The sequence below is a fragment of the Pocillopora verrucosa genome, chromosome 3 (assembly GCF_036669915.1).
Source record: "Pocillopora verrucosa isolate sample1 chromosome 3, ASM3666991v2, whole genome shotgun sequence".
In the NCBI taxonomy this organism is placed as follows: Eukaryota; Metazoa; Cnidaria; class Anthozoa; order Scleractinia; family Pocilloporidae; genus Pocillopora; species Pocillopora verrucosa.
The window spans coordinates 14,860,210-14,884,378 of record NC_089314.1 but is presented as its reverse complement, the minus strand read 5'-3'; the positions used below and the strand labels follow the sequence as shown (position 1 = coordinate 14,884,378).

The 24,169-nt window shown below is 36.8% G+C and overlaps 1 protein-coding gene across 4 annotated transcripts in view; it reads right to left on the bottom strand.

Moving 5' to 3' along the window:
• The window catches only part of LOC131771784 (uncharacterized), a 58,287-nt gene that overhangs the window by 29,020 nt on the left and 5,098 nt on the right, over positions 1-24,169 (bottom strand). For 2 of the 4 annotated variants that reach the window (XM_066163677.1, XM_066163678.1), the window contains 25 exons: positions 22,835-23,026; positions 22,221-22,391; positions 21,739-21,785; positions 18,451-18,493; positions 13,472-13,669; positions 12,790-12,996; positions 12,178-12,219; positions 11,846-11,881; positions 11,336-11,385; positions 10,814-10,867; positions 10,199-10,313; positions 9,753-9,872; positions 9,141-9,234; positions 8,721-8,823; positions 8,386-8,435; positions 7,279-7,414; positions 6,665-6,768; positions 6,437-6,539; positions 5,749-5,902; positions 5,363-5,429; positions 5,027-5,093; positions 4,585-4,673; positions 4,221-4,347; positions 3,743-3,784; positions 3,112-3,177 (listed from right to left, as the gene is read on the bottom strand). In XM_066163677.1, coding sequence (XP_066019774.1) covers positions 3,112-3,177; positions 3,743-3,784; positions 4,221-4,347; positions 4,585-4,673; positions 5,027-5,093; positions 5,363-5,429; positions 5,749-5,902; positions 6,437-6,539; positions 6,665-6,768; positions 7,279-7,414; positions 8,386-8,435; positions 8,721-8,823; positions 9,141-9,234; positions 9,753-9,872; positions 10,199-10,313; positions 10,814-10,867; positions 11,336-11,385; positions 11,846-11,881; positions 12,178-12,219; positions 12,790-12,996; positions 13,472-13,669; positions 18,451-18,493; positions 21,739-21,785; positions 22,221-22,391; positions 22,835-23,026 — 2,477 coding nt within the window. Of the gene's footprint in view, positions 1-3,111; positions 3,178-3,742; positions 3,785-4,220; positions 4,348-4,584; positions 4,674-5,026; positions 5,094-5,362; positions 5,430-5,748; positions 5,903-6,436; positions 6,540-6,664; positions 6,769-7,278; positions 7,415-8,385; positions 8,436-8,720; positions 8,824-9,140; positions 9,235-9,752; positions 9,873-10,198; positions 10,314-10,813; positions 10,868-11,335; positions 11,386-11,845; positions 11,882-12,177; positions 12,220-12,789; positions 12,997-13,471; positions 13,670-18,450; positions 18,494-18,569; positions 18,633-18,766; positions 18,914-19,583; positions 19,679-21,738; positions 21,786-22,220; positions 22,392-22,834; positions 23,027-24,169 lie in introns of those variants that run through there. The other 2 variants (XM_066163679.1, XM_059087650.2) reach the window with 2 other exon arrangements.

The following is a 24,169-nucleotide window of genomic DNA, read 5'->3' as shown; positions in this document are numbered from 1 at the left end:
CGCCAGAGGCGTTGTGAGGCTTGACTCGATGTGCTATGTTAACCTTAGGGCTCTGAGGTTTCTGCGGCACCTTTTTTCGGTTTCGTTTCGAGGATGCCTACAAGCTTGAAATTGAAGGAAGAGCTGTGTTCCAAGGCGAGATCGATTGAAGAATACAGACTTTCGATGTCTGTAGATTAGCCTTTGAGCTTGTTCTCGATGGCAGAAATCTTGATTTCGGTTTGGTGATTGAACCCGCCATGCTCAGTGTCCACTTCGTACACGGGAGGTTTGCAGATTGGTACTTTCGGCACTTTCAATATGGCCGCCATCTCGTTGTTCCTTCATCGTCTCTCGCACTTTTTTTTTAACTCATTTGAAATCTCTTGAAGCAGTTGATTGTTAACAAGGAAGTATAGGAAGAAAATTATCGTGCAAACAAAGTGAGAAGTACGCTGCGATATTATGAAATATCATAATTTTCTAGCAGCAGTCAGTATCTCGCAATGAGGTATCCTTTACAAACCGGCAGCAGGTAACGTAAAAAATTATTTGATAATAAAAAACATAAGAAAAATGGGACTTCTAATTGGTGAAAGACTCTCTTATGAGCCATCAGAAACCATACTGGAACTGCATGTTCGTGATGAGTTTATTTAGCCTTTGGGCAACTTCTCATATAGTCGTTAATTAAGGTGATAAGTTTGATATACTTTACGTGTCAGTGGACCAAACAATTTTTATCCTGTTGAAGTCAGGTGGCTGCATTGTTTTAACTTTGTTAGAACATTTTACCTTTTATTTCTAATTATATGCCTCAGTCTCGCGTCTTCCTATTCTCTAGTTAGGGTAAACGCTTAAGTAGGAAAATATCGATTCCATCTAAAGGGGTATGTGCGGCAGGAATTTGTCGGCAAGCTCTGCTGCCAGCCATTAATTTTTCCTTCGCACGTAATTCCCCTACTTTTCTGCCATTATAATAATAATAATAATAATAGGTTAGATGAATTGTTTCAGAAAAGAAGACAAATGTTAATTTGCCTGAGTGCAAACATAACATGTTTGGTTGCCAAGCATTTGAACATTTACAACCTTAAAGCAAACTGTCGAGCCAAAGTATGGAAGCAATATTACTTAGTGACATATATGACAACTAAACAGGGCCCTGCGTAACAACAAGAAGTACCACTAAGTCAAGATTCGTAAAAAAAAAACAAACAAACAAAATATACAAGAAAAGATTAAAATCATGTAGTAAATTTGATAACAGTTAGTGCATAATTATTTAAGCCAAATGCAGCTTATGCCAGTTAGGGATTACCCAGTGCTGTTGAATATAGAACCGATAGCTGAAGATCACTACTGAACTTTCTCTCAGGCTATGCAGCGCGATTTTTATGAAAACGCTTCAGTTTTCTAATTGGTTGACTGTTGCAAGATAACAAGATACTAAAAAGCATCCTCGCAACTGTTTTGTCTTACTAAGATTATACTCTCCGAGTGACCATAATTTCGTCGCTTTTAAGTTGCTCTTTTATCTCCTCCCAATGCGCCGTAAATAACTTTCATATGACACGATTCAATACGATGGGAGCTTCGATTTCATTAGAAATTATGTGCTTGACTTATTTTTGATCAACCCCTGCGGAATTTGAAAATTCTGTTCAACGATCAGTTTATCAATTTTACAGGAAGAGGCTGTTCCTTTACTGGCAGCTTTTAATGAAACTTAATTTCTTTTTGGATTTTCGGCTAGGACCCAATTTTGTGGAAAATGAAAGCCTACTTCAAATTGCCTGGATTAACTATTTTGAGGAAGTCTTCACCAATCTATTTTTCCCGTAGGGCTTGCCAAGTCCAAGATCTCAGATGAAAACAAAGATGTTTTTTGGTGAAATTTTTCTGCTTTATTGTGATTTCAGCTCGGTGTAAAGCAACGTCCTCAAACGTCAGAGCAGTTTATGATCAGTTTGGATTGTCAGAATATATATCAGAACAAGAAATAAAGAACATGATGATAATGCTTCCGACAAACTGTATGTGAGGATGGAAGTAAAACTAAAATAATTCACAACAAGGATATCGGCTAAACGTAATATAGGCATATCTCAGTCACATAATTAAAATTCTGACACCTAATCCTTCTAAAATTATCTTAGTTTAGTTTCTTGAGCGTTATCGTTAATGCTGTTAATGCGTTAATACGTCAGTGGACTGGGTTCTTATTCTGGCTCTTAGTGAATTCCCACGGCGTTATCTTCAGTAAAAACATGTTCATGGTCATCCAAACAGTATTGAATTTAGAACGTTCTTAACAAACCGGTGGAAGTGAAAGCAAGGCATATGTCCCTGACTAATTTTCAACGCGATGCTACTTTCCCCGATGCATTTTCGGTTGCCTCTGGTGTCTGAAACACTCCCATCGTAAGGAAGTAACCGGCTACTAGTAATTTTTTGTTACATGACAGATGCTAACGTCCTACGCAGAGTTCGCTTGTGTGCAACTATTTAAACATAAAGTCCCTCTAAAATCAAAATTTTGAAATGATGTGGATACCTATTTAGCGCTGGATGGCGTTTTGCGAAATTTTTAAAAAATGCTTAAAATTTACAGAGGCTAACGCCTAATAAATGAAGCGAAAAGTAGACGACCACAACTAGACATCGAATGGTAAACATCACAACAATACTCCCAGATGTCGGCTAGTTTAAGAATCGGAGTATTTTGAACATCTTAACTATATTTAGACGCTCCTCGAGATTGCTTCCTGGCCAGTTAATCGCTGCTACTGAGGTAGCCACGGGGATTCACTCCAATCTGACCTTGGCTGCTCCCGGTGTTTTTGTACATCAAGTAAGGGTCAAAAAATTTTTCTTTGCTTTTTTATCATACGTTTGTTGCCTTTTTGACTTGTTCTTCGCTTCTCTTTAGTCCCGAGACTTTTGTTAGCATTATTTTTTTCTCTCCACAATTGACTCCATTTGAGCTTTTGCTGTTTGCCTTTCCTTTCCGGAATTTCTATAAGGAATATAACGATGAAATTGCTATGAGAAAAGGTCTAGAATTTATATCATAAAACAATAACCTCTAAAAACTGAGAGAAAAAAAAATTATCTCCAAAAATTACTCACTTGTTCATGTCGAATACTTGACTCCAACGAATGACGGTCTTTGATTGCTTTTATCGAACTGCGCACCTAGAATTGATAAACGATAGCTTCGTAATCTCTTTCTTGGTGAAGTATATTTGCACAAGAGAATTATAAACCTTGTGAGCTCTTGAAGACGTTTAAAAAAAAAAGAAAATAGCAGAAATCTTACTTAGTCTCCATATCATTTCCAAGAACATCTCAAGAAAGAAGAGGTTGGTTTACCGACACCCATCTAACAAATGTTATAAAAGGTAAAGCCCATAGTGAATGGGCTTTACTTTTTACTGAACTCCTTTGACTGAAAATTCACCGTTCAGTCGAAGGAGTTTACCACTACTGTTTTACTGACATTTTTGGGCAAATCAAATTGCTTTCTCATTGACAGAAATTATGTATTCTTCTGGTTAAGAAAGAGCCATTAGTACTCTAGTCACCCTGTAACCACGCATCTAATAAGTCACGTCTTTCGAGGTCAAGTGATACACCACCCCTTTCATAAGTGTGTTAATGGGTGTCACTGGGTTTGGTGCAACGACACAATGATTGACATCTCACCATGTCGTAATATTCAACTTCGAATAAATCTTTTGAAAAAAAAATACATCCTTACCTCCCTGTTTCCGATGCAGTGAAATAGCAAAATGAAGAAGCCCTGTTTTTAGAACATCAAGACTTTAATTTAAAAAATCAAAATCTGATATGTACATGTAGTTCCCACGAATTAAGGTGGTTGGATAAATAAGATATTAAACAAGTCTGATACCTATGCTATTGCTCTAGCTGGTCTTTTTTATCAAAAACTTTTGTTTATTTTGATGTGAGTATTGTTTAACCCATACCCCGTTTGGAGCAAATTGTCTTAATTAGTTTGTATTAACGTTTTCTTGTTAACTAACGCGCGAATGATCTACTGTTTTTTTTCGAACAATTTGCATTTTCAATTAAATAACGAAAGATTGCATTGCAAGACGTAAATGTATGAATATGAACAAAATCAATATTTTCCAGCTCGGAGTATCTGTGAAAAGTAAGAAAAAGAAAGTTCTGATGCGTTGAAATAGGAAATAAATACAAAATAAACCACTGACCTGAAGAGAAGAGAGCACTACAAAAGTGTAAAGAAACGGCCGGCTATTGGTCAAAACACCCATCAGACCAAAGAACCAGCTTAAACCAAGCAGAGGAAACAATACTACGACCGTTCTAAGGGCGGCACTAAAAATAAAGAGCAAAAAAACATCATTGAGCGAAAAATAACTTTAAACTCGATTCAATGGCACGTATAAGATGAGAACCTTGATTTACGTTGACTATACAGGTTGTAGTATGTGGTCACACTAAAACGACTAACTGTAGATGAAATGTGGTTAACGTAAAGTTTCAAGTGTAAATAGATTCGTAGCTACCCATAATCGTTGTAGGCGTAAACATATATCTGTTTATTTTACTTACGTGAATTTTTTATTTTCATGAGGTGTCAGTGGATTGTCTTTGAGGGAGATTCGAACAGCCGTTATAGTAACCAAAACGATAGCATTTATCTAGAACAAGGAGGTTCGAATAAATTGATTAATATGTTTTCCAACTTTCATCAAGAATTATTTTTGACTCCGTCTACATGAATTAACCTGTCATAATTTCCTGAATCATTAAAAGAGAAAGAGGAATAAGTACTTATTAACAGCAATCTTGTCTATTGTATGTACTTGCCAAACGCAATTGTTAGTTAAATTTTATCAACGGATAACTCTTTTTGATCGAAAACGCGGTTTGACTGAGAGGGCAATAGAAGATGGGAAATTCGAGTAAGGATCTCCTTAGAGGGAAGTTGTTCGCAAATGTACTTTTAAATACACTCTCGGGTAACTTGAGCTGAATACGTCTTACTGCTTACCAATACTATCACCACAACAGGGGTAAGAAATGCCCAAATGAGGTTTCCTTCAAGGCTTAACCAACAGCTGAAATTGGAGAAATCGAAAGGCCATTATGAGGCAATGCATCAGGAAAATGTATTAACAGTTAATAGTGAAATGATAATAAATGCAACTCATCCTGACATTTGTAGAAATCAACGAATTATTTATCGCATTAGTACTTTCCAATGTAAAAGGTATATCAAAATGATAGCGAACAGTTCAAAAATTAAACAGAAAAAAGAACTTCAGAAATATACGATATATGAAAAAAATGTTGGTGTCTGGAAATGTGCATTTACAACTTTACTTACAATTTTGATGTGCCGTATCCTTCATAATGTACGGTCGCTGATACTACAACTATCACAGCTGGTACTCCTAGAATAGATGAAGAAAAGGTGATCGGATTGTTTTACCCTATGTTGCAGGCTGGGTCATCTCTTCATCATCCACCTATATGTAGTTGCCCATACTTTTCTTACCGGAATTCTATTGACTAGACCAGGTTATTGTCAAACAATTCGTTACGGTGCATTACAGAAAGTTTGGTCAAGAGAAGAGAGCTTTCCTAAAGCTTCGAATTGTGAAGTGATGTGCGACTTAAGTTAAAAGTGGAGTGATAGAAACACTTTGACGCTATTGGGCATCCATCATCAGAGACAGTTTGCAAAGGATAAAGACAGGAGTCAAAACCTACCCCATCCTAATGCCACATAATGTCGCATGCGAATTCTTTGAATGTTGAACACTGAAACAATTTTGATGAACATGTGGACGGCCTCTATACACATCCAGACAAATGATGCGGTAAAAAAGTAATGGAGCATAACAGCTACAGCAATGCAGACCTCCTGTGAGAGGAAAATAACAGAAACATGTCTCACCAGCTCCGGTCTATTTTCCTGATGTTTCTTAAATCTTTCTCTTCAATCAAAAGTTTTAAATTCACCTCAGAAACAGAGGCAAAGCTTTCGGCCATTTTGAGTCTCTCTCTGAGTAGACAAAAGTTTTGAGAACACCACACGTACGATGGACTTACATACTAGGCAGACTGTTTATTTTTTTGTTTGTCTTATGTCTTGCGTTTATCTTGTCAATCTCACACGCTATTGTATATTGATTGAATTCTCTCGACCAATCCGATTTTTCATATGAAGACTAATGTTTATTTACGATATTGTTTTTACTGTAGAGTAAAATGGTAATAGTGGCAATGATCTTAAAAGCGATGCTCAAAAAAAGAGCGCACTTTTCTCCCAAATTGTGCGCGATCCTGGTTGCTATTGATGGTAAAAAGAGGAAAGGGAATGGAGAGTTCCGTTTAACTTCCTACTGCAACAACTCGAGGCGTTTATCCTATTTGTAAAATTATAAGGGTGACTCACCTTGATTCCTGTGGCGTCAACGCCAGTGACAAATATTACTTGTGCAGCGACAAGGGCGACACAGAGATGAAGATGAATACGGTATCGCATTGCTGATAAGGTCCTGAAAGCGAAATTGCAAAGTCTCTTGGAGATAACGTTATGAATTCTTGCAGGTCAACACAACTCATACAATATGAACTATAGAAAATTCATAGAGAGAGTACAGGATATAAAAAGAACACAAACCTGACACAGGAAAAAGTAACAATAACTCCAATAAGACATAGAATGGCAAAACCACAACCAATTTTCGTGATCAGATCCAGTGCCTTCTCTTCTTTTTTTGAAAGCTGAAAAAGTATTTTTATAACGAATTAGGATGTTACTTTCACTTTTTTCCCAATCCAAAACTTAATCTGAATTAATAAGCCTATATATAAAAACAATCATACGTAAATAAGTCAGTACTTGAAATCATAATTATAGATCCTTTGAGGAAGATGCTGTGTTAGACAAACTAAGTATCTGAAATGACGGATATAAATGTAATAGCCGAATGGCCATGATTTTAACAGTTGGAAATGTAATTACTCAGACTTTCTATAATTATTATGATCTTTCAGGAAGCCATCTTTCAAGGGTGTGCCGGGCAAATTACAGAACTTCTGTAGTAATTAAGTATGTCATCTTCTTCACTGCATAAGTTTTGTTTGGTTCTTTCCTACTACTCGTGTACCACACTTTGAAGTTGTTTGTGAACATTTAAACCAGCTTCACAGGAAAATGGAACCTTCTTGTGTCCTCTTGTTAATTAGTGCAAACATTCCATTGCTGATTTTTTTCACAGATGTGTTTCATACCTGAAATTGTGACTGATCTTCGTTGTAACTGATTAGAACAGCAAAACTAGTGAGGTGATCTGTCAAACACGAAATGAAGTTCTCTTCATATTTATCCATGAACGTCATTCCTTTATCGGACCAGAAAGGTTTGGAGCTATCAATGGAAATAACAATGCTTCTTTCACAACTTTCTACTTTTTGTAATTTTTGAGGCTAAAAACTCAAAAATACACAGACAAAGGCATGATTTTTCGTCAAAGATTAGGAGATCACTTAAAAATAAGAATTAGTTAAACAATGCATGTAGCTTTACCTTACAGTAACATTGATTATGTTACTAACTACACTGTCGTTAAAAGTTCTGGATAGAAGCAGATATATAACGAATTTAAGAAAATGAACGAAAATTTTTAAAAAAATGTTTCGACAGTTCCTCTGTCATCTTCAGTTCTGAATAATAGAAAGCACAAAGTTGAATTTAAAGTGTATAACAAAATGCTGATTGGACAAAACAAACAATAGTAACAGAACAATGTATGCATTTACAAGGAAAGTTTTAAATTAACATGATAAAGTTCACGAATAGGTGTAAGTTTCTCCCATTGAATGTGGATAGCTTCTTTGATTTTAGGTTGAAAAGTTGTGGAAGCGTGATCTAAGATGTTTAAACACTCATCAGAACAAAGAGTGCGACATTGTGGGGAATTATGTAGATGTCTGAAGATGTGAGAGGTCCTATCACTGACCAAGCGCTCACTTACGCGTGTGGATAAATGCCGAGAGGTTTAGCCGATATAGCAGACATTACAGCCCGCACATAAAAACTTGTAAACCACACACGTAGGGAGCCCACGAGTGTTAGGATCTTTCACACCAGCCATATTATCTATTTTAAAAGATGAAAAAACCAACTTAATGTTGTTACAAAAACGCTTAGCAAACTGGCGAACCCTTTTTTGCGGAGATCTATGCAATAACACCATCGTTGAAATAAATAGTCATGTGTTATCCACAGTGTAGTTCTTCTAGAGAATATATTTTAATGCGTTCTAAGTTTTTATTCAAATGTTCTCAACGTGTTGACATCGAAGTCACCCAGGATATTAATAATGTAAAGATACTTACCCGTTTCTGTTGCTCAGAAACCGACACCCGACGGATGATTGATTATCCCTCTGAGAGCAACAACAGCGAAATTATATTATATTAGTAAAGTGATCATCGTTGGGTAACACCGTGGAAAAGCTCTGTGAAATTAGCCCGAATGGCAATCAAACAACTAAGAAAGTGATACGACCTATTGGCACAAACTATTATATTATTGCAATTTTTTTAGCACCTCTAAATCGATGAGTACAGTAGATTATGAGAACGTTCTGTATTAGTAGGGCAGATTATGATAGTTCACTGCATCACTGAAAATCCGTCTCGTAAAAGCGTAAAATAATGTATTATATTACCTTGATCCTAAATCGTAAAGTCGCGTTGTTTTGAAGAGTATGTACGTTACTTTTTTTGGTCTTTGCCAACAGAGAAACTACCGGAGATTTCAAGAAAGAGGATCTGTTGAAATACAGAATTTTCATAAGTAAAAACATTGGGCCGCCTCGGCTCCTCTTCAAATCAATAATTTGCCTCGGATTAAAAATGTTTATGCTACGCGGTGTAAGACAGCGAAACACTGTACGTTAAGTATTATGGAACAAAAATCTATTCGTTCCCTTTTCGTCTTTAACGGGTTTTCTTCGTACGTTTGTCTGAAGGATGTAGACTTGAACTTCATTGGTACACTACAATTAAAGAAATTCAGGAAATCGGGCCGCTTCAAAGTGGGGGAAATATTTATTGTCGATAGTGCACACTGTTTACTAACATCTTACCTCTTTTCTGTCGATGAGCCTAAAGCCAAACCATCTGTATCATTGCACAGTGAAGCGAACTTGAATACAACCGTTACTATGGCAATCCGTCCTTCTGAATGGACACGGAAAAAACATGTGAAACAATTTACAAATCTTTTATTCTTATTGAAGCGCAGACCAAACCCTTAGTAAAAAATGCAAGTCTTCTTTTTCTAGCGAGCAAGCTTTTCCAAAATATGGCAGAAAAAGAGAAACTTTGCGATGTTTTAAATTGTAGTAAAATCCTTATAAAACAGGTAAGAATATCTCATATGAACTGTTTAGGATTGTTCCAATGACTTACCTTCCCTGACAAAAATTATTTTGTCTAGAACTATCTCAGCTAAAAAAAAGTGTAACCTTACATCGAAGAAGATACTTTTTTAGGACTGCAGTTCTTAGATATGGACTACATGGCGTTTGTCATTTCAAGATTTCCTTAAGCAACTGAGCAGTCATTTGACATTACGTCATACAAGATCCCAATATTCTTTCGTTGGCAGCCTTTGCTGCAGGACGGAAACAATATTTGAAATCATCGTGGATTTAAAAATTATACTTAATTATTATGCTTATAATCTTCGAACTTACCATTTTTTAAATCAATTGAACCTGGCGGTAAAACGAACAGAATTTGTGACTGGCCTGCTTCAGAGGTGCTAGGAACTTTTAATGTTTTGTTGACGCTTGTGGCAATAACACAGTAAAATTCTGTCGAGGAAGATAAAAATCACGTCTTGATCGCTGACAGTACATTCTTAGCTAAAAACTTCTAGGCTATTTTTGCTTTATTGAATCGTTTTCCTCTGAAAGTTCTGATTGTTTTGAGCGTGGTCCCGTTTCACTGGATTGGAATTCGCTTACATCAGAATTAGTTATATCGGGCACTTCGGGAGATCACCTGGCTCACCTAACTTTTAACCTTTTATAATTGGCCCAAGTTATTCCGAGAGGATTTAAGAAGCAAACTCCCCAAGCCCCCATGAGGAATGGGGAAACTTTCCTATAAAGATGAAAGATATCAAAACGACTTGCACCTATTATCCGGTTGGAATGATTGGAAAACGAAGGTAGTTCCACATCCTCAGAATTAAGGATCTCCCCAATAAAGGAATGGACTTCAGCCTCTATGTTCCGAAGTAATTCTACAACCTTGTAAAAAAAAAAGGAAAAACGTCTAACTTACCGTGGAAAAAATGAAAATTTTGTCTATACGACTTTATCTCTGGGGCAAGGAAAATTGACATAAAAAGTTGGTTTTTTAAGATCTAAATGGAGTGAACTTTTTGAATGTCGTGCTGGTATATCGATTTTTGTTTAGATTCTGGACGGTTTTCTGGAGCCACAACATTCAAGTCGTTTTCTAGCTGTGCAATGTGATAAAATTCCCTTTTTCCGTATACTATTTGGATTGTAGCCGATTCAATGCAAAGTATAAATTTATTCCTGGATTTATTTGACTTAAGAGCATGATTTTGCATTGGTATGCCAGTTATTTTATTTGAACATAATAATTTGGTTTTGTTTTAGGTAATCTTTGAGAATTCAGAACTGTTAATATTTCAGGGAAGTTCGAGATTTGAGGGAAAATTGAGCAATATACGGGACGATCTGCTGACGAAAAAATGGGCTCTAGCCCGCATAACACTTACCATCTCAGCTGAACAATTTCTGCTTTTATTAACGTGTTTAGTAAGGTTGTTGGCCTGGTGAAAAACAGAAATGCTTGTTGCAAGAAAATTATGAACGTTCAACCCATTTAGGGCACGCCTACCACATTTTATCTCATTCAGTTCAGAAGTGTTCGGCGGTGTTTTTGATTATTGTTACTTGACTTTGGTCTGTCGGGCTTGTTGCAAAAATGAGTAATGTATTTAGGTCAACCTCAACCGACAGCAGACGGCGATGCTCCGAAACAAAATTTTCCTACAAACTTTCTTGCGCATTAATAGACAGATAAACTTTCTCCTTACAGCAATTGGCCAGGTTAAAAATATCCAAAATACTTTTAAGAGAGGTCGGAGAGACGTCATGCTATTTCAGGTTTTTTTTGCATGTACAAGTTTTGAGCATGTAATAGTTTACTGCTTGGGTGAAAATGTGGATATTAGTGTAGTAAACAAATATAGGTGAAAATAAAACATGCGGATGGAGATAGAATAAGGCTGACTTACTAGAGTCTTCACTTTGCCGATGATGGTAGACGAGGCATTTCCTTTGTTACCTGTGGGGTCAAAATACAGCTATGATAACGATCTCTTCAAGGTTATTGTGAATCTAAGACAAGCCTATATAGTTTTGATGGAAAGGTAAAGGAGCTTCTCATTTCCTCTTCAAACAAGGAAACAAACGAAAGAAGTTTAAATTAACTTGGATTGGCCGGACACGTGTTCCAAGATGTTTAGTTTTGATGCAATCGACAGTGTTGGGGAAGGTAAGGGGTTTGATCCCTTTCGGTGACTCAGTTTTTTTGTTTGTCGCATACTTGGTACAAACAGACTTAAAAATGTCTCTTTGAAATCACGTATTATCTGTGTCATGTAGACATCAATGCTCTCATGCCTTTATCAATCACATATGATATTACTGAGATATCGAATGAATTTTACGGCGAGTTTTCAGTGTTACGACTGGAACGTAAAACCATTTACTTGATCTAAGACAGTTATCAAACGCGTACTTACTTGAAGAAAACGTGGTTGCAGATGAATTCTGTGTCACTGAAATTTAGACAAATATTGGGAGATAAAATGATTGTGGTCAATTTTTACACCGCACAAACGATTCGTAGCACTGACTTAGAGAAGCATAAAATGCAGTATCTTAGACAACTATACTTATGTTCTATTGGCGATTCCCCTCTCTGATTAGCCCATTAATTGATTTTCCAAATGGGCAAATTTAATTGAAATATAGGGAAGGGATGGATAAAAATAAGGTACCTTGTTTGACCCTCTTCAGTGAACGGTAATTGAGACGTTAAATTCACCTAACAAGCATGGTAAAATGTTCTTACCAGGAGGTAAGGACGTTGATGTGGTTGTCTGTGTAATTTTTTCTAAAAATTGAATCATTTTCAAACGATTAGCACAGTAGCAGAATTGCTATCGATCACTAAAATACACGGGCCGATAAAAATGAATTACGGGATCAGAATCTCATTAGTCTTCATGAAAGGAAGAGCACTACTTTCTTCTTTTGTACAGCTTATTCACATTTTGCAATCAATTAAAATTATATATATTTATTATTTGCTTACTCAAAGATTTGGACCCCGTTGATGACTTTGACGGAGGCGTTCGAGTACCTAAACTTGTTACTTAATGTATCAAAATCAAAATCTATCAAATCTTAACGTAAATCATCACACATTGGTTAGTCATTCTGGAGAAGTTACTGCTAGATGATGTTGATACCAACTGACTGGTAAAAATGGGTCAGAGGAAAATTTTTTTGTTCATTACTCAATTTTGAGACTATTTGGAAATGTCCCGAATGAGCCTGCTCCAAAGGCATTTTATCGCACTCCTTCTTTCGGAGTCAATTTACTTCTTCATAACAAGCCAGAAAATGAAAAGTGCTCGGTATTACGCTCATGCTGGGCCTTATAATAGACCAAATTTCTCACCAGTACTATGAAAGGTTTGAAGATGAGTGTTGTTACGCCTTTGTATGTGATATAATGTCCCTGCAGCTTGCATACTTCCAGAACCAGTACCAGGGATTTGCTGTGAGATGTTTAAGGCGAACCGTCCCCACTCACAGTGCCATGTTCGATAATTGTTGGTTTGCATTGAAGAGACATTTTGTGCTCCAAAGATTCCAAGGCAGAATGCTACAGCAATACATCATTAGATTAAATTTTTCGACAAAGCAGCAGCAAAGAGTGAATTCATAGATATATTAATGGCATGTTCAGTTTGAATTGGAAATGTTTAGCACAACCTCGATATACTCTTACTATTTCTATGTAATTTGCTTCCAGTTTCATTTTCAAGTTCACCTCTTTTCATTCCAGTAAGTGGCTCGTGGATTTAACTGACCAGTGACGCAATGATACATTTCACCACCGATAGAAAAGCTAAAGGAAATGCTTCTTAAGGATTTTCAGTTCAATTTATAATGACTGTTATTAGCTTTATGATCGTTGTAGATGAACGAAACGTCCTGGATTAATGCGAAACACGGACTAAACAATCAGGTAAGCAAACGAATTCATTAGTTGCATGTTTAGTATCGCGTCAATGTCCGTATGCCTTGACGTCAACATATAGGGCAACATTTCTTTTCTCTATTTAATCACCAAATACCTGCTCTTGTGGCCCTGTTGTTTTCCTCTTCAAAAGAAGCTTGACAGGACATTTCGGAGAGGTCTAATGTTTTTTTTCTTTCTTGAGATCCTTTGCAGCTCATGAAGATGTATTTCGAATCACCTGTGCAATTCCAGTATATTTCGATGTGTAATTCAGAACTGTCGTTCCGATATTTGCTTGACTGGCTACAAAATACTGGACAGAAAATAACAAAAAATCGATTATTAACTTCATCCTGATTTTGCACAGTGATACATTCATTTCTGCGGGAACCGAGTAAAAGATAGCGGGGTCCAAATTTTTTTAACTGCACCTTGAACAATATCTTGTCCAATTTAAATCTGATAAATTTGAAAATACCTGCGTCTTTTTAACTACTTGTGTACCCTACTGTTTGCATCACTAGACAAAGGGAACTTTCGGCTACAGTTGTCGAATCTTACCCAGAGGAGAAAAATTTTGAGAGAGTGGATCCCTTAGAACACAAAAACAAAAGGCCGCGGGATATTTATCATGAGTTCCCTTTTAACCATCGTCTACGCATGTTGAAACGTCTATCTACGGACAAATTTTGAGCGTGGGATTATTAGAAACATTCTAGCCTACAGAGCAGGCGTAATTTTGGCGAGCGAGTGCTTAGTATTTTCTTAACGAAAATTATGGCCACCATCCTTGATTTTAATGGCAGCGGAAGGCTGGAGAGAGAAAGAAATTTGTTACAAGGGGGTGGTCGACGGTCAAAAATAAGGAGAAAGGTGAAGGTGGGGGAGTAAAGATTACGCCTGCTCGAATTCATTATCATTTTGCAAAACTCCGTTCGCCCACGAACTGAGTTCCTGATTGATGCGGTTAAGTTCCAGCTGTCAATCACAAGCCAAATGTGCCATTTGAGCGTCATTCTGACATTTCGCTCTTGCGGGAGAAAGAGAAAGATGGCGAACTCTGACTGTGAAGTTATTAGTTTCGATTCCGCTCTCGAGGAAGCCCTTAAGAGCCTATTTACATGGAGGCGGGGGACCCCAGGTAGGTGAGATAACCCGCCTAGCCGTGGTCGAAAAATAAAACACGTTTACATGCAATCTTACAACCCCGGGGTGCTGAGGTGAGGTTTCTTGAGGTTGTTGTTGCGCTTGCAATTAGGAAGTTTGAGCAGAGGCGTTCCAAGCTCACATCTCGAAAAAGACGAAAGATTAACTCTCGAACACATATGTATTTATTCATGAAAGCGTCACGCGTTGTGTTACGCGGTGTTTGGTTTTGCGAGGAACCGTTGATTTAATACGTTATACGGAATAGTTTGGGAAACCAAATATGGTCGATTTACAACGCTAAATATTCCGAAATGTGAACATTTTACACTCCTTGTGTGTCCGTTGCGGTTTCTGGTGATTTCTGCCATGAGACGGCTAAGAAATGTGCAAAGTTTTAAAACATACACGTTTTGCTTTTGAGCTTTTTGCTATGAACGCGACCCCGGCTAGGCGGGTTACCCCACCTTGACAAATTTACATGGCAAATTGTCACCCCGGCTGACAGGGTTACCCTACCTGGCAGACCGGGCAACCCGCCTAGGCGGGTCACCCCACCTTCCATGTAAACGTGATCAAAATAAAATAAGAAATTATATGGACAGGCGGGTTACCCCACCTAGGCGGGTTACCCCCCCTACCTGGGGTCCCCCACCTCCATGTAAACAGGCCCTAAGTTTCTTTTGGAATTTAATGTCTCACGCATTTAAAATTGGAACAGAAAGAAACAATTTCTACAATGGTTTCTAGAAAGAATTTACAGGCCGTGTTGCCAGTTAGCTTTTGGAAAAGCCCGATATTTCAGCTGTTGGTTTTTTCTGAAAGAAACTATGACGGGAAACTTTCGAGCGTAGTTGTCGTTTATCCGCTTCGATGTATTGTTTATGATCAAATGGAATTAGCATCTTCTATCGAATTAACGGTAGCAGGAGCCCATCACGGGCTCCTGACGGTAGCAACACTCACGGATTGTCATTTGAAGGATATAGAGTGCGGTAAATATTAGTTCGTTTTGGTGAGGCCATTTATATCGTTGATGAAAAAAACGCCACACCGTTTCAACAGAGTATGCAGTTTGCATCAAACAAATTATGGCGGGTACACCTTCGAGTGCAGTTGTTTGTTACTTTAAAGTATCGTCTACGATCAAACGGAGAAAGAAAAAACGGAGAAGAAAAATTGTCAAATAGATTAACGGCAGCCATACTCAAGGATTTTCATTTGGAAAGACAGAGTGTAGTAAATATCAGCTCATATTTGCGACCACAGAGAAGGTTTTGCCGAAGCCATTTCTTTTCTGGCTGGAAAAAAAAACTGCCTCACTGTATCACTCATGGGCTCTAAGTGTGTTTGTTTGTGTCGGAAGGCAGTGCTTCCGGTTTTTTATTTAACTCATTTTGATTGGATATCTGCTCATTTCCGGAAATGCAGTGACGCGCATATAATCAGGGGTTGTTTTGCTTGTAAACAGCTTCTTCGGGCAGAAATCTTCTCGCTCTTCCCCCGCCCCCTACCCCCATCATCCACTCCAACCCCAAATCAAACATGGACTGGGTCAGATAAACGATCGCGAGCCTAAAACGTTAGCTCGCACTGATAAGACAGCTGGGCTGCAGGCTAAAAGCATTCGGAAACGTCGTGTAGGACGAAGCCAGTTCTATATCCTTATTGGTTTGGACTAGGTATTTGCAGGCAGATAAGGATTTTAAATTATTGAGCAAAAAAGTCTTCAATTCATGATTCAAACCTATTATTCAAAGTTTAATCGGTTCGAATGATTTTGTAGCTTCATAATTAAAGAATAAACCGGGTATGGCTTAAGAAAGAAACATAAAGTAAAGAAAGATTCACAATATTAAAAGTCAACGGCGACCTTAAATAGACTTCGTGACGTTTACAACATTTGCATCCACAAGATAAACGTTTATTTTTTTGTTTTGTTCTGTTTTGCTTTGTTTTGATAATAAATGAAGCCTTTATTACACATTAATGATCATTAACTTATAACTTTCAAGTTAGTTATTAATTTAATATTTATTGTTTGGGTTTGAGGTACGTTTCTGTCAAGTAATGTATTATGATGCATGCAGTTGTTCAAAATATTTATTGAATCTAGCACGATCAAAGCTTCTTCTGTCATTGTATTTTTTTTGCATTTATTTTTCAAAATGTCTTTTTCTATTACTTTCTTTGGCTTTCCACTTTTAACCTCGTAAGATCCAAAAATATATTCGTAGCTCTTGCTTACAATGCACTTGCGCTTCTCGAGAGACGTTCTTGACTTCGGATTCATGCTACGTATGCTTACGAGAGAAGGTTTTCTCGGCTTGCCTGTGTTTGCGGCGTCTGAGGGTTTAACCTCTACGAACAGCTTTTTCAGAATCTCAGGGTCTCTCGGACATCGGCGTCAGGTGACGGATAATGGATTGAGAGGATCTAATGCGATTTATCCATCTCCGGTGAGCTTATCATTAAAGTAATTTGTATACTAGGTATACAAATTATGTATACTATAATATGCAAATGACGTTTCAAAGAAATAAGCTTGAAGTTTCGTGATCATTTTAGGTTTTAATGACCTTATTACCGTCTGTGCGTGTCAGATACTAATCGATTTTGACTAGCTGACCGAGTACGAATTTCCAATTCAATATTTTCTTCAAGGTGTAGCTTGGCTTGATCGAAGTAAGTTTAATGAGATGCTTTGTAACAAAGCTAAAGAATAGCCAAGTAATATGACTCGTATCTAAATGAGGTGATAACTTTTTCAGATTGATAAATTTTTTAACATTTCCTTAGAAGTTATAGGCGCAAAATTTTAGCTTGAAGTGACTGTTCAACCTCACGTATATCGTCGGTTCTCAACTGCTTTTATCTTGATATTACGAGTTTAATAAAATTGAAGCAGAAAAGCAAGCTTTTTCCAGCCATGCCTTACTGGAGAAAATACATATTCGATCAATTATTGATGCTAAAAGGGCGTAAAGACCTTGCAGACATTTTCAACAATCTGTGATCGTCAGTAAACTTTTCTCGTCAACACTTGAAAGGAAGAGCCGTCCAAGGTGGCCGTGGAGAGTGACGCTCGTCTCTTTAGAGGGACAAGCATATGTAGTATACGGTGACATTACTATTGCATTACCTGGACTCACGACGTGCACACGAGTCCTTACTAACATCTTTATTTTCCTCCATATTTTTCCGTCGGTAGAGCTTCGGGTCAGGAGAAAGTCGGATCTGAATTAATTACTTAAAGAAATGGGTCTATGCAAATTATTTGCTACTGACTGTTTCATAGATGAACGAGAAATATTGCTAATTGCTCAGCCCTTTGCTGGTGTTTGAATGGGTGTCCATCCACCATTAAAGTTTTTATCATTGTTCATGTAACGGCAGAAAAAGAAAAAGTTAACGACCATGATATTTTAATTTTCACCTCTATTAGACAACTTTTTTTACAGCTATCTGAAATTTAAACCGCATCTCTTTGACAACTTACTCTCGATAAATGTTTTGCAGAGAACATGACATTTCTGTAAAACTTTCCCCGTAAGAAGATGGTCTGAAGTTTCTGAGGAAAACGATGTTGAATAATTTTCAGCTGGTGCATGAGTCACCTCGGCGGGAATATTTTTTCGATCATTGGGCAACGGAAATTGCGGTCAAAACGCATATGTAAGAATTTCAATTTATTTCAGTTAAAACTAAGGACTCAATTCATCATTTTCTTAATTAAAATAAAAGCAAGTAGTTCTGGATATTTTTGCCTGAAGGTATATATATTTGATGAGCTCATTCTGGAGAAATGATTCGTTCATAAACAGTTTCTTTTCAAATTTTGAATTTGCGATCGTACAAACATCATGGCAATGAAGGGAAGTTATTCGACGAGATCATTAAAAAAAAGGAATTTCAATGCGTTATGATACACCTCCCAAGAGAAATTACCTGTAGATATTATATCCTCTTTCTGTTGAGGTGAGCTTGAAATCTAGAGAAGAAACATTTGAATTAGTTCATGGATAAGTCGAGGTAAGCGTGCATTGAAAAGATCAAGAAACATTTACCTCAACTGTGAACACCAGCAACAGATCCAATAAAACTAGCCATCTGTTAGAATTCATTTTATCCTAAAGGCCGGAGCAATTTTGCAATTATTAAGAGAGACGCTTTTACGACCAATTTTCTTGTTCCTTTTAAATTTTTCTCTACATCATTACTAAACAGAACTCCAAACCAGCCAGAAATTTAACTAATTATTCACCCGTCATGTTCTCTGGCTTTACTCGATGCTTGCAGCTGAGATACAAGTTTCTGCAAGGAAAGTACCTAAGGTTGAAGATCGCATGATCTGGGGTCTTTCAGTCGACCACCAGTCTTATGGAGTTAAACATAGCACGAAATAGTTAGCTATCTTTAAAGGAGTAAGCCAGCTGTTCACAATTTATCTCAATCTTTATTGATGTAGAAGCGTCGAGAAAAATTAAAATGCCACGTACGTCTCTGACAATTAAAATTAAACTTTTTCTTCATATCACTTTTTCTTTTCCTATCTTAGCATGTCACATAAGAAAACAATGGAAGTGAAAATTGAAAAAACTATAGGCAAAATAAAAATTAGCATATATGTTTAGAAGACTATTCACCTATTCAGATCCGGTACATTTATTTTATTTCCTTTTGGAGGGGTGATTAAAAGATGGTTTCGACATTTCCCAGCCCTCTTTCTTTTCTTTTACTTAACATAATCGAGCGGTTATTCGTAAAATAGCTGGCAATATTTTCCAAACCAATCGAAACCTGGATTTTACATCTTCTATGACATCCAAGAAGAATTATGTAAGCTAAGGAAAATTACGATTCAACCTTATTGCCTTCAGCCTTCAATAAAACACGTACAGACAAAAGAAATTTTTCATCCTCTGTACAAGTATTTGCTTTTACTGTGTGTTTTACTGAACGAGGAGTAAATTACTGATGTTTTGTATAAGTTTTTAATTTCCCGGTATTGTTTCAGTTTTTCCTTCCGTTGCACTTGATGTTCTAATTTTCCTTTCTCTAGTATTACTTATTTGGCTCACCCACTCGTGAACTTTTTTGGTGTCACAAAATCCAAAGCCTTGAAAGTCTTTCAATTTTCCTATACATCTTTCCTTTTCTCGTCCATCTAATGTTAGTAATGATGCAATGCAAGTTATTATCATTTTTTTCAATCTACTGTAAGTACTAAATCATTTATGTCAATATGTGATAATATTAAGCCATCTAAGATAAAATATTCTTGTGAGTTAAAAGTATATTGACCTGACTTGACGTGTTCCTACCAGCGTTATTAGTTTTGCTAGCATTGTTTTCACCCAGTTTGAAAGACGTCTGCAAATCTGGTATTTGTCATGTTTTTAAACTTAACTTTGTAACTAAATTTAGTCTATTAGATTAGACAAGAATCGCACATACACATCACTTTTATTAAATTAAACTGAAACTTCGTTTGCAATCGATGTTGTGTCCTTTGTTTGTACTGCAGTGTTCAGCAACTTTCCTGGGTATTGCATTTCCCTCATTACCTGGAACAATTTTCCGCCATCATTTTTAACACTGGCAACACAAGTGTCACCTGTATCCGAGTTCGTGTTTCAGCCCTTGTTGTGCTCATCCCGTTTTGTTTGGCTGAGAAATTACAACCTTATAACTTCAAAACAGCCTATTTATAGAGTAACTATGCATTCAAAATAGCTAAAATTCTATCCTGTCCTTAAATTTCCCGTGTTATTGGCGGCAACTCTAGCAAATTCTTAAGATACGCATGTGTTTTCATATGATAAACTGGAATTTGTTATATGAGTCACTCAACAGGCTAATTTCATTGAATCATCTGCTCTTTGGAAATTCTGATGTTACACACGTCCAATTTGCAATACGTGGAATTTAGAAAGTTCTTCATGGTTTTTGTATGACACTGCAGTTTAGCTCCCTGAATAAAAGCCAAACGTGCAACAAAAATATGTAGCAGGTGGTGTTTTTGTTCGTCTAATTTCTTTGAAACGCTCTTAAGTTACTTTAGCAAATGATCTATTCATTCATTCTTCCTGCATTTTAGTTGCTCGTCTGATCGGCGGCACCTTTACTGAGGGTTTTCACTTGATCGATTACGGATATTGTTTTCTTGACATAGACATCCTTCTCGAATACATTCAGCCAACAAAGCCACATTCAAATTTTATACTTTTACAGAAATCTGACCGTGCAAGTTCAAAAGTAATCATAAATCTGCACTATAAACTGATTTCACAGATGTGGCATTCTTAAAAATTGTATTGCAAGAAATGGTCTATTGTAGGCATTATGAAGATGTTGCTTCTGATTCTATTGCACGAAATGATTTGAAATCGTTGTTAAGTCTTGTTAATGCGCTTTAACCTATGAACCATCATTTAACAAACGTAAAAGGCGGTAAAAGCATTTCAAGCATATCGGAAATCAACCAAAGTTCATGAATATCATTTCCTGAAGACGCTGCTTTGCTTTGTCGACAAACACTGTTAAGAAACAGTCTTACAATAATAAAGCAGCTCTCTCAAGAAACTTAAATGCAATATTTTTTAAACAGCAAGCGATCTTTTAGAAAACGCTAATAACACCTTCAAAAAGTATCTGTGGGAGTGTTTATATAAACTGAATAACGAGTTCAAATTTTGTTAGCCAGGATTTTTCGGAATAATCTTAAAATTTTAAGTGACACTTATAATTTTCGACTTATGGAGCGACTCACAGAATTATTCAACTTTTGATCTTTCTTTGAAGGGTTCGTTAAAGTTTTAAAGTCTTAATGGTATTTGCAGATATCGGGCGATTGAAGTATGGTGCACAGGGTCATTTCCTGACCATATGATGGTCTTCACAAGACAGTTGTTTCCCACCTTGTAATGAAAAAGGTTTCCCGAAGTGACAATAGCGATTCCGCCGTTTTCTCAATTTTGTTATCCATCAGTCTTTTTGTCTGTGTGAGAATCCTTAATTAACCATTACCGTGGTTCACTGCATAGGCCGGAGGTTTTGAAAGCCTTGAAAACTTATGGTAGCTCGAAAAAGTTGGTACTAAAAGATGTTTCATATTTCAGTTCATTTTTCGATGCTTAGGAAATGTTTAAGATCAGATACGTGTTGCGTAGAAACAATAAGTGAATTAATTTAAAGGCAAGAAGACAGGTGTACATTAACCTCTAGAGCGCTTACCTGATCAAAGTACTTTTTCCTATTCTTCTGATAGATTTTGCCATCACCTATAAGGCGAAAGTCATTGATGTGTGTTTCCTTAATATCGATATAAATGCAAATGTTCCAGCGTCCGCATTGCCTGAGATCAAGCCGACTAATTCCTAGCAATAGGGAAAGTTGAAACTGAGTACATGAAGGTGAATGAATTTATGTACGTTATTAACAAGTTATCAAACGATTTCTCGTGTACTTGGAACAAAATTAGGGCTTTTAAATCCTCAGACCTCTAAATGCAAACCGCGTTCGCCCCTCGGGGTCGCGCAATTGCTCTAGTCTTTAAAAATGTGCTCAAGTTTCACTAATTACCCACAATTCCTACTCTACTGGTATACCTATACCAGTACATAAAAAAAAAAAAATTCCCAAATTTGGTGGCGATCCATCTATTTTTCCAAAGGACAAAAGTTCGTGAAAAAAATGCTGATTTAAACCGCACTTACAATCGTGCGTAGCCAATGGAGGAGATCTTGCGTTGCAACGAGTATGAAACTGCATACGTCCCTGAACGTCCAACACCAGACGAAAACCATTCCACTGACACTGCCAGCTATCTACTGATTCAACTGATCGCGATTTGTTTCCACAGGGTGTACAGCTGAGTATACAGGGAACTAGAAAAATGATGAATGCTGTTGAACTATTTCTGAGAGTATTACGGCTTTTCTCTGATAGTTTTTACAGCTTGTAATTAAAAACAGGTTATGTACAGGTTGCTGGATCGGTTTTTGCTAAAGTATTTTCCTCTGTAGGGCTATGTTTCCGTAGCCGGATTGATGTTTAACTGCATTCAGGAAATTGTGCTAGATACACAAATTTTTATCAGAAAGATTATATGGTTTTGGCTCTATGAAATGGGAATTTAATGTTTGATAGTCAAATTATACAGGTTTTTTTTAGAAAACATGTTAAAAGTTGTCAGGACATTGAAAGGCCCTACGTATTAGAGAGAGGAACTCGTCCTAGAGAGGCACATCTATTAAGCAGGCGAATCCAACTGCGCTCCATGGATACATCTCTTTTAACAAACCATTGGGAAAATATTTTAATTTCCTACCTCCTTGATGTATCTCTTCTCTGTCGCCGTTTTCAGTTATTTGTGCATCACAGCAGGCTTGTGAAGCTTGACTTGTGCTGTTTGTTTCAATACAGGAACAGTTCAATCTTATTATTCCGAATTTACCTTGGCAAGTCCAGGAAATAATACAAAGTGATTCTGCACGAGGTAGTTCATTTTTTGTACAGTTTCCTGTGAAGTACAAGTTCGTATGGTGAGTTAGTGAGGTGTTCCTCAGTAATTTGGCCATTTACATTTTGATGATGTTTTGTGTTTCTCCAAAGATCAATTTTTGCATCTAACAAAAACGATGTTGTAGAGAACTATCCAGCTTTCGCAAATAGCGGAAGATAAGCTTGCACTTTGCGAAAATTATCCATGCAGTTTAGTAAACACCGGGACTGTGCAAAGAGGCCAAAAATATATGATTTGGTAATTTCTTTAGCTAAGCTGGTAAGGAGGGAACTATATGAAAACATAAAGTAAGTTCAAGATTGAATTACGTCAACCTCAAAGTATTGAACTTGGTTGCTCCCAATCCTGTGACGAGCTTATATTAATTGTCTTCTCATCAGAATACTAACTGATGGCTTCAAACTTAAAGCAAAATCTGCCACTAATAAAAAGAATCCTGAGCTCATTTCGTTTTAATGCTTTTCAAATGCGCAAGCTTGAAATTCGCGTAAACGGTGTCCTTTACACATCGCCAGATCGAAGCTTTTCGGTGTGAATAGTTATGGGATATCGTGATTTTTTCGCTTGCAAATGAATTATAACTACATTTTGCCGCTATTTCATTGGGTTCTATGAAAAATGTATCATTAAATGAGGGTTTTTGTCTCAAACAATACTTATTGTGTTCGAACATGAATAGATGCACTGCAGGGAAGGCATCTTTCTACCGACTGCTTTGAGTTTCCCAGAGTAAACATGGACTTGAATTTTAAAACGAAATTCAAATCCAGTCTCCTGAATGAAACAAAAGACAACCTGTATAAGTGCTGGCATTCTATTACAATTTGATATGTGTCAATAAAATGTAGACTCCCTAATATATTTTGCAGAAGAATTATGTTTATTTAAATTATGAGCATGCCTCACTCCAGTCTTATTTTCCATTAAGTTGATGGCATCGGCAAACGTAATAATATCAGCTCAGTGTGATACAGACTTTTAAAATGTCAAAAAAAATTGAAGAGAAGCCTGCACAAGATGATCTTGATATTTTCAATCCTATTTTGATATCAAATACCAAAAAGGCCCCAATGAATTATCGCAATATTTTGGCCACCTAATATGTTTATCTTCCTTGTTTACTTTTCCGCTTATAGAAAT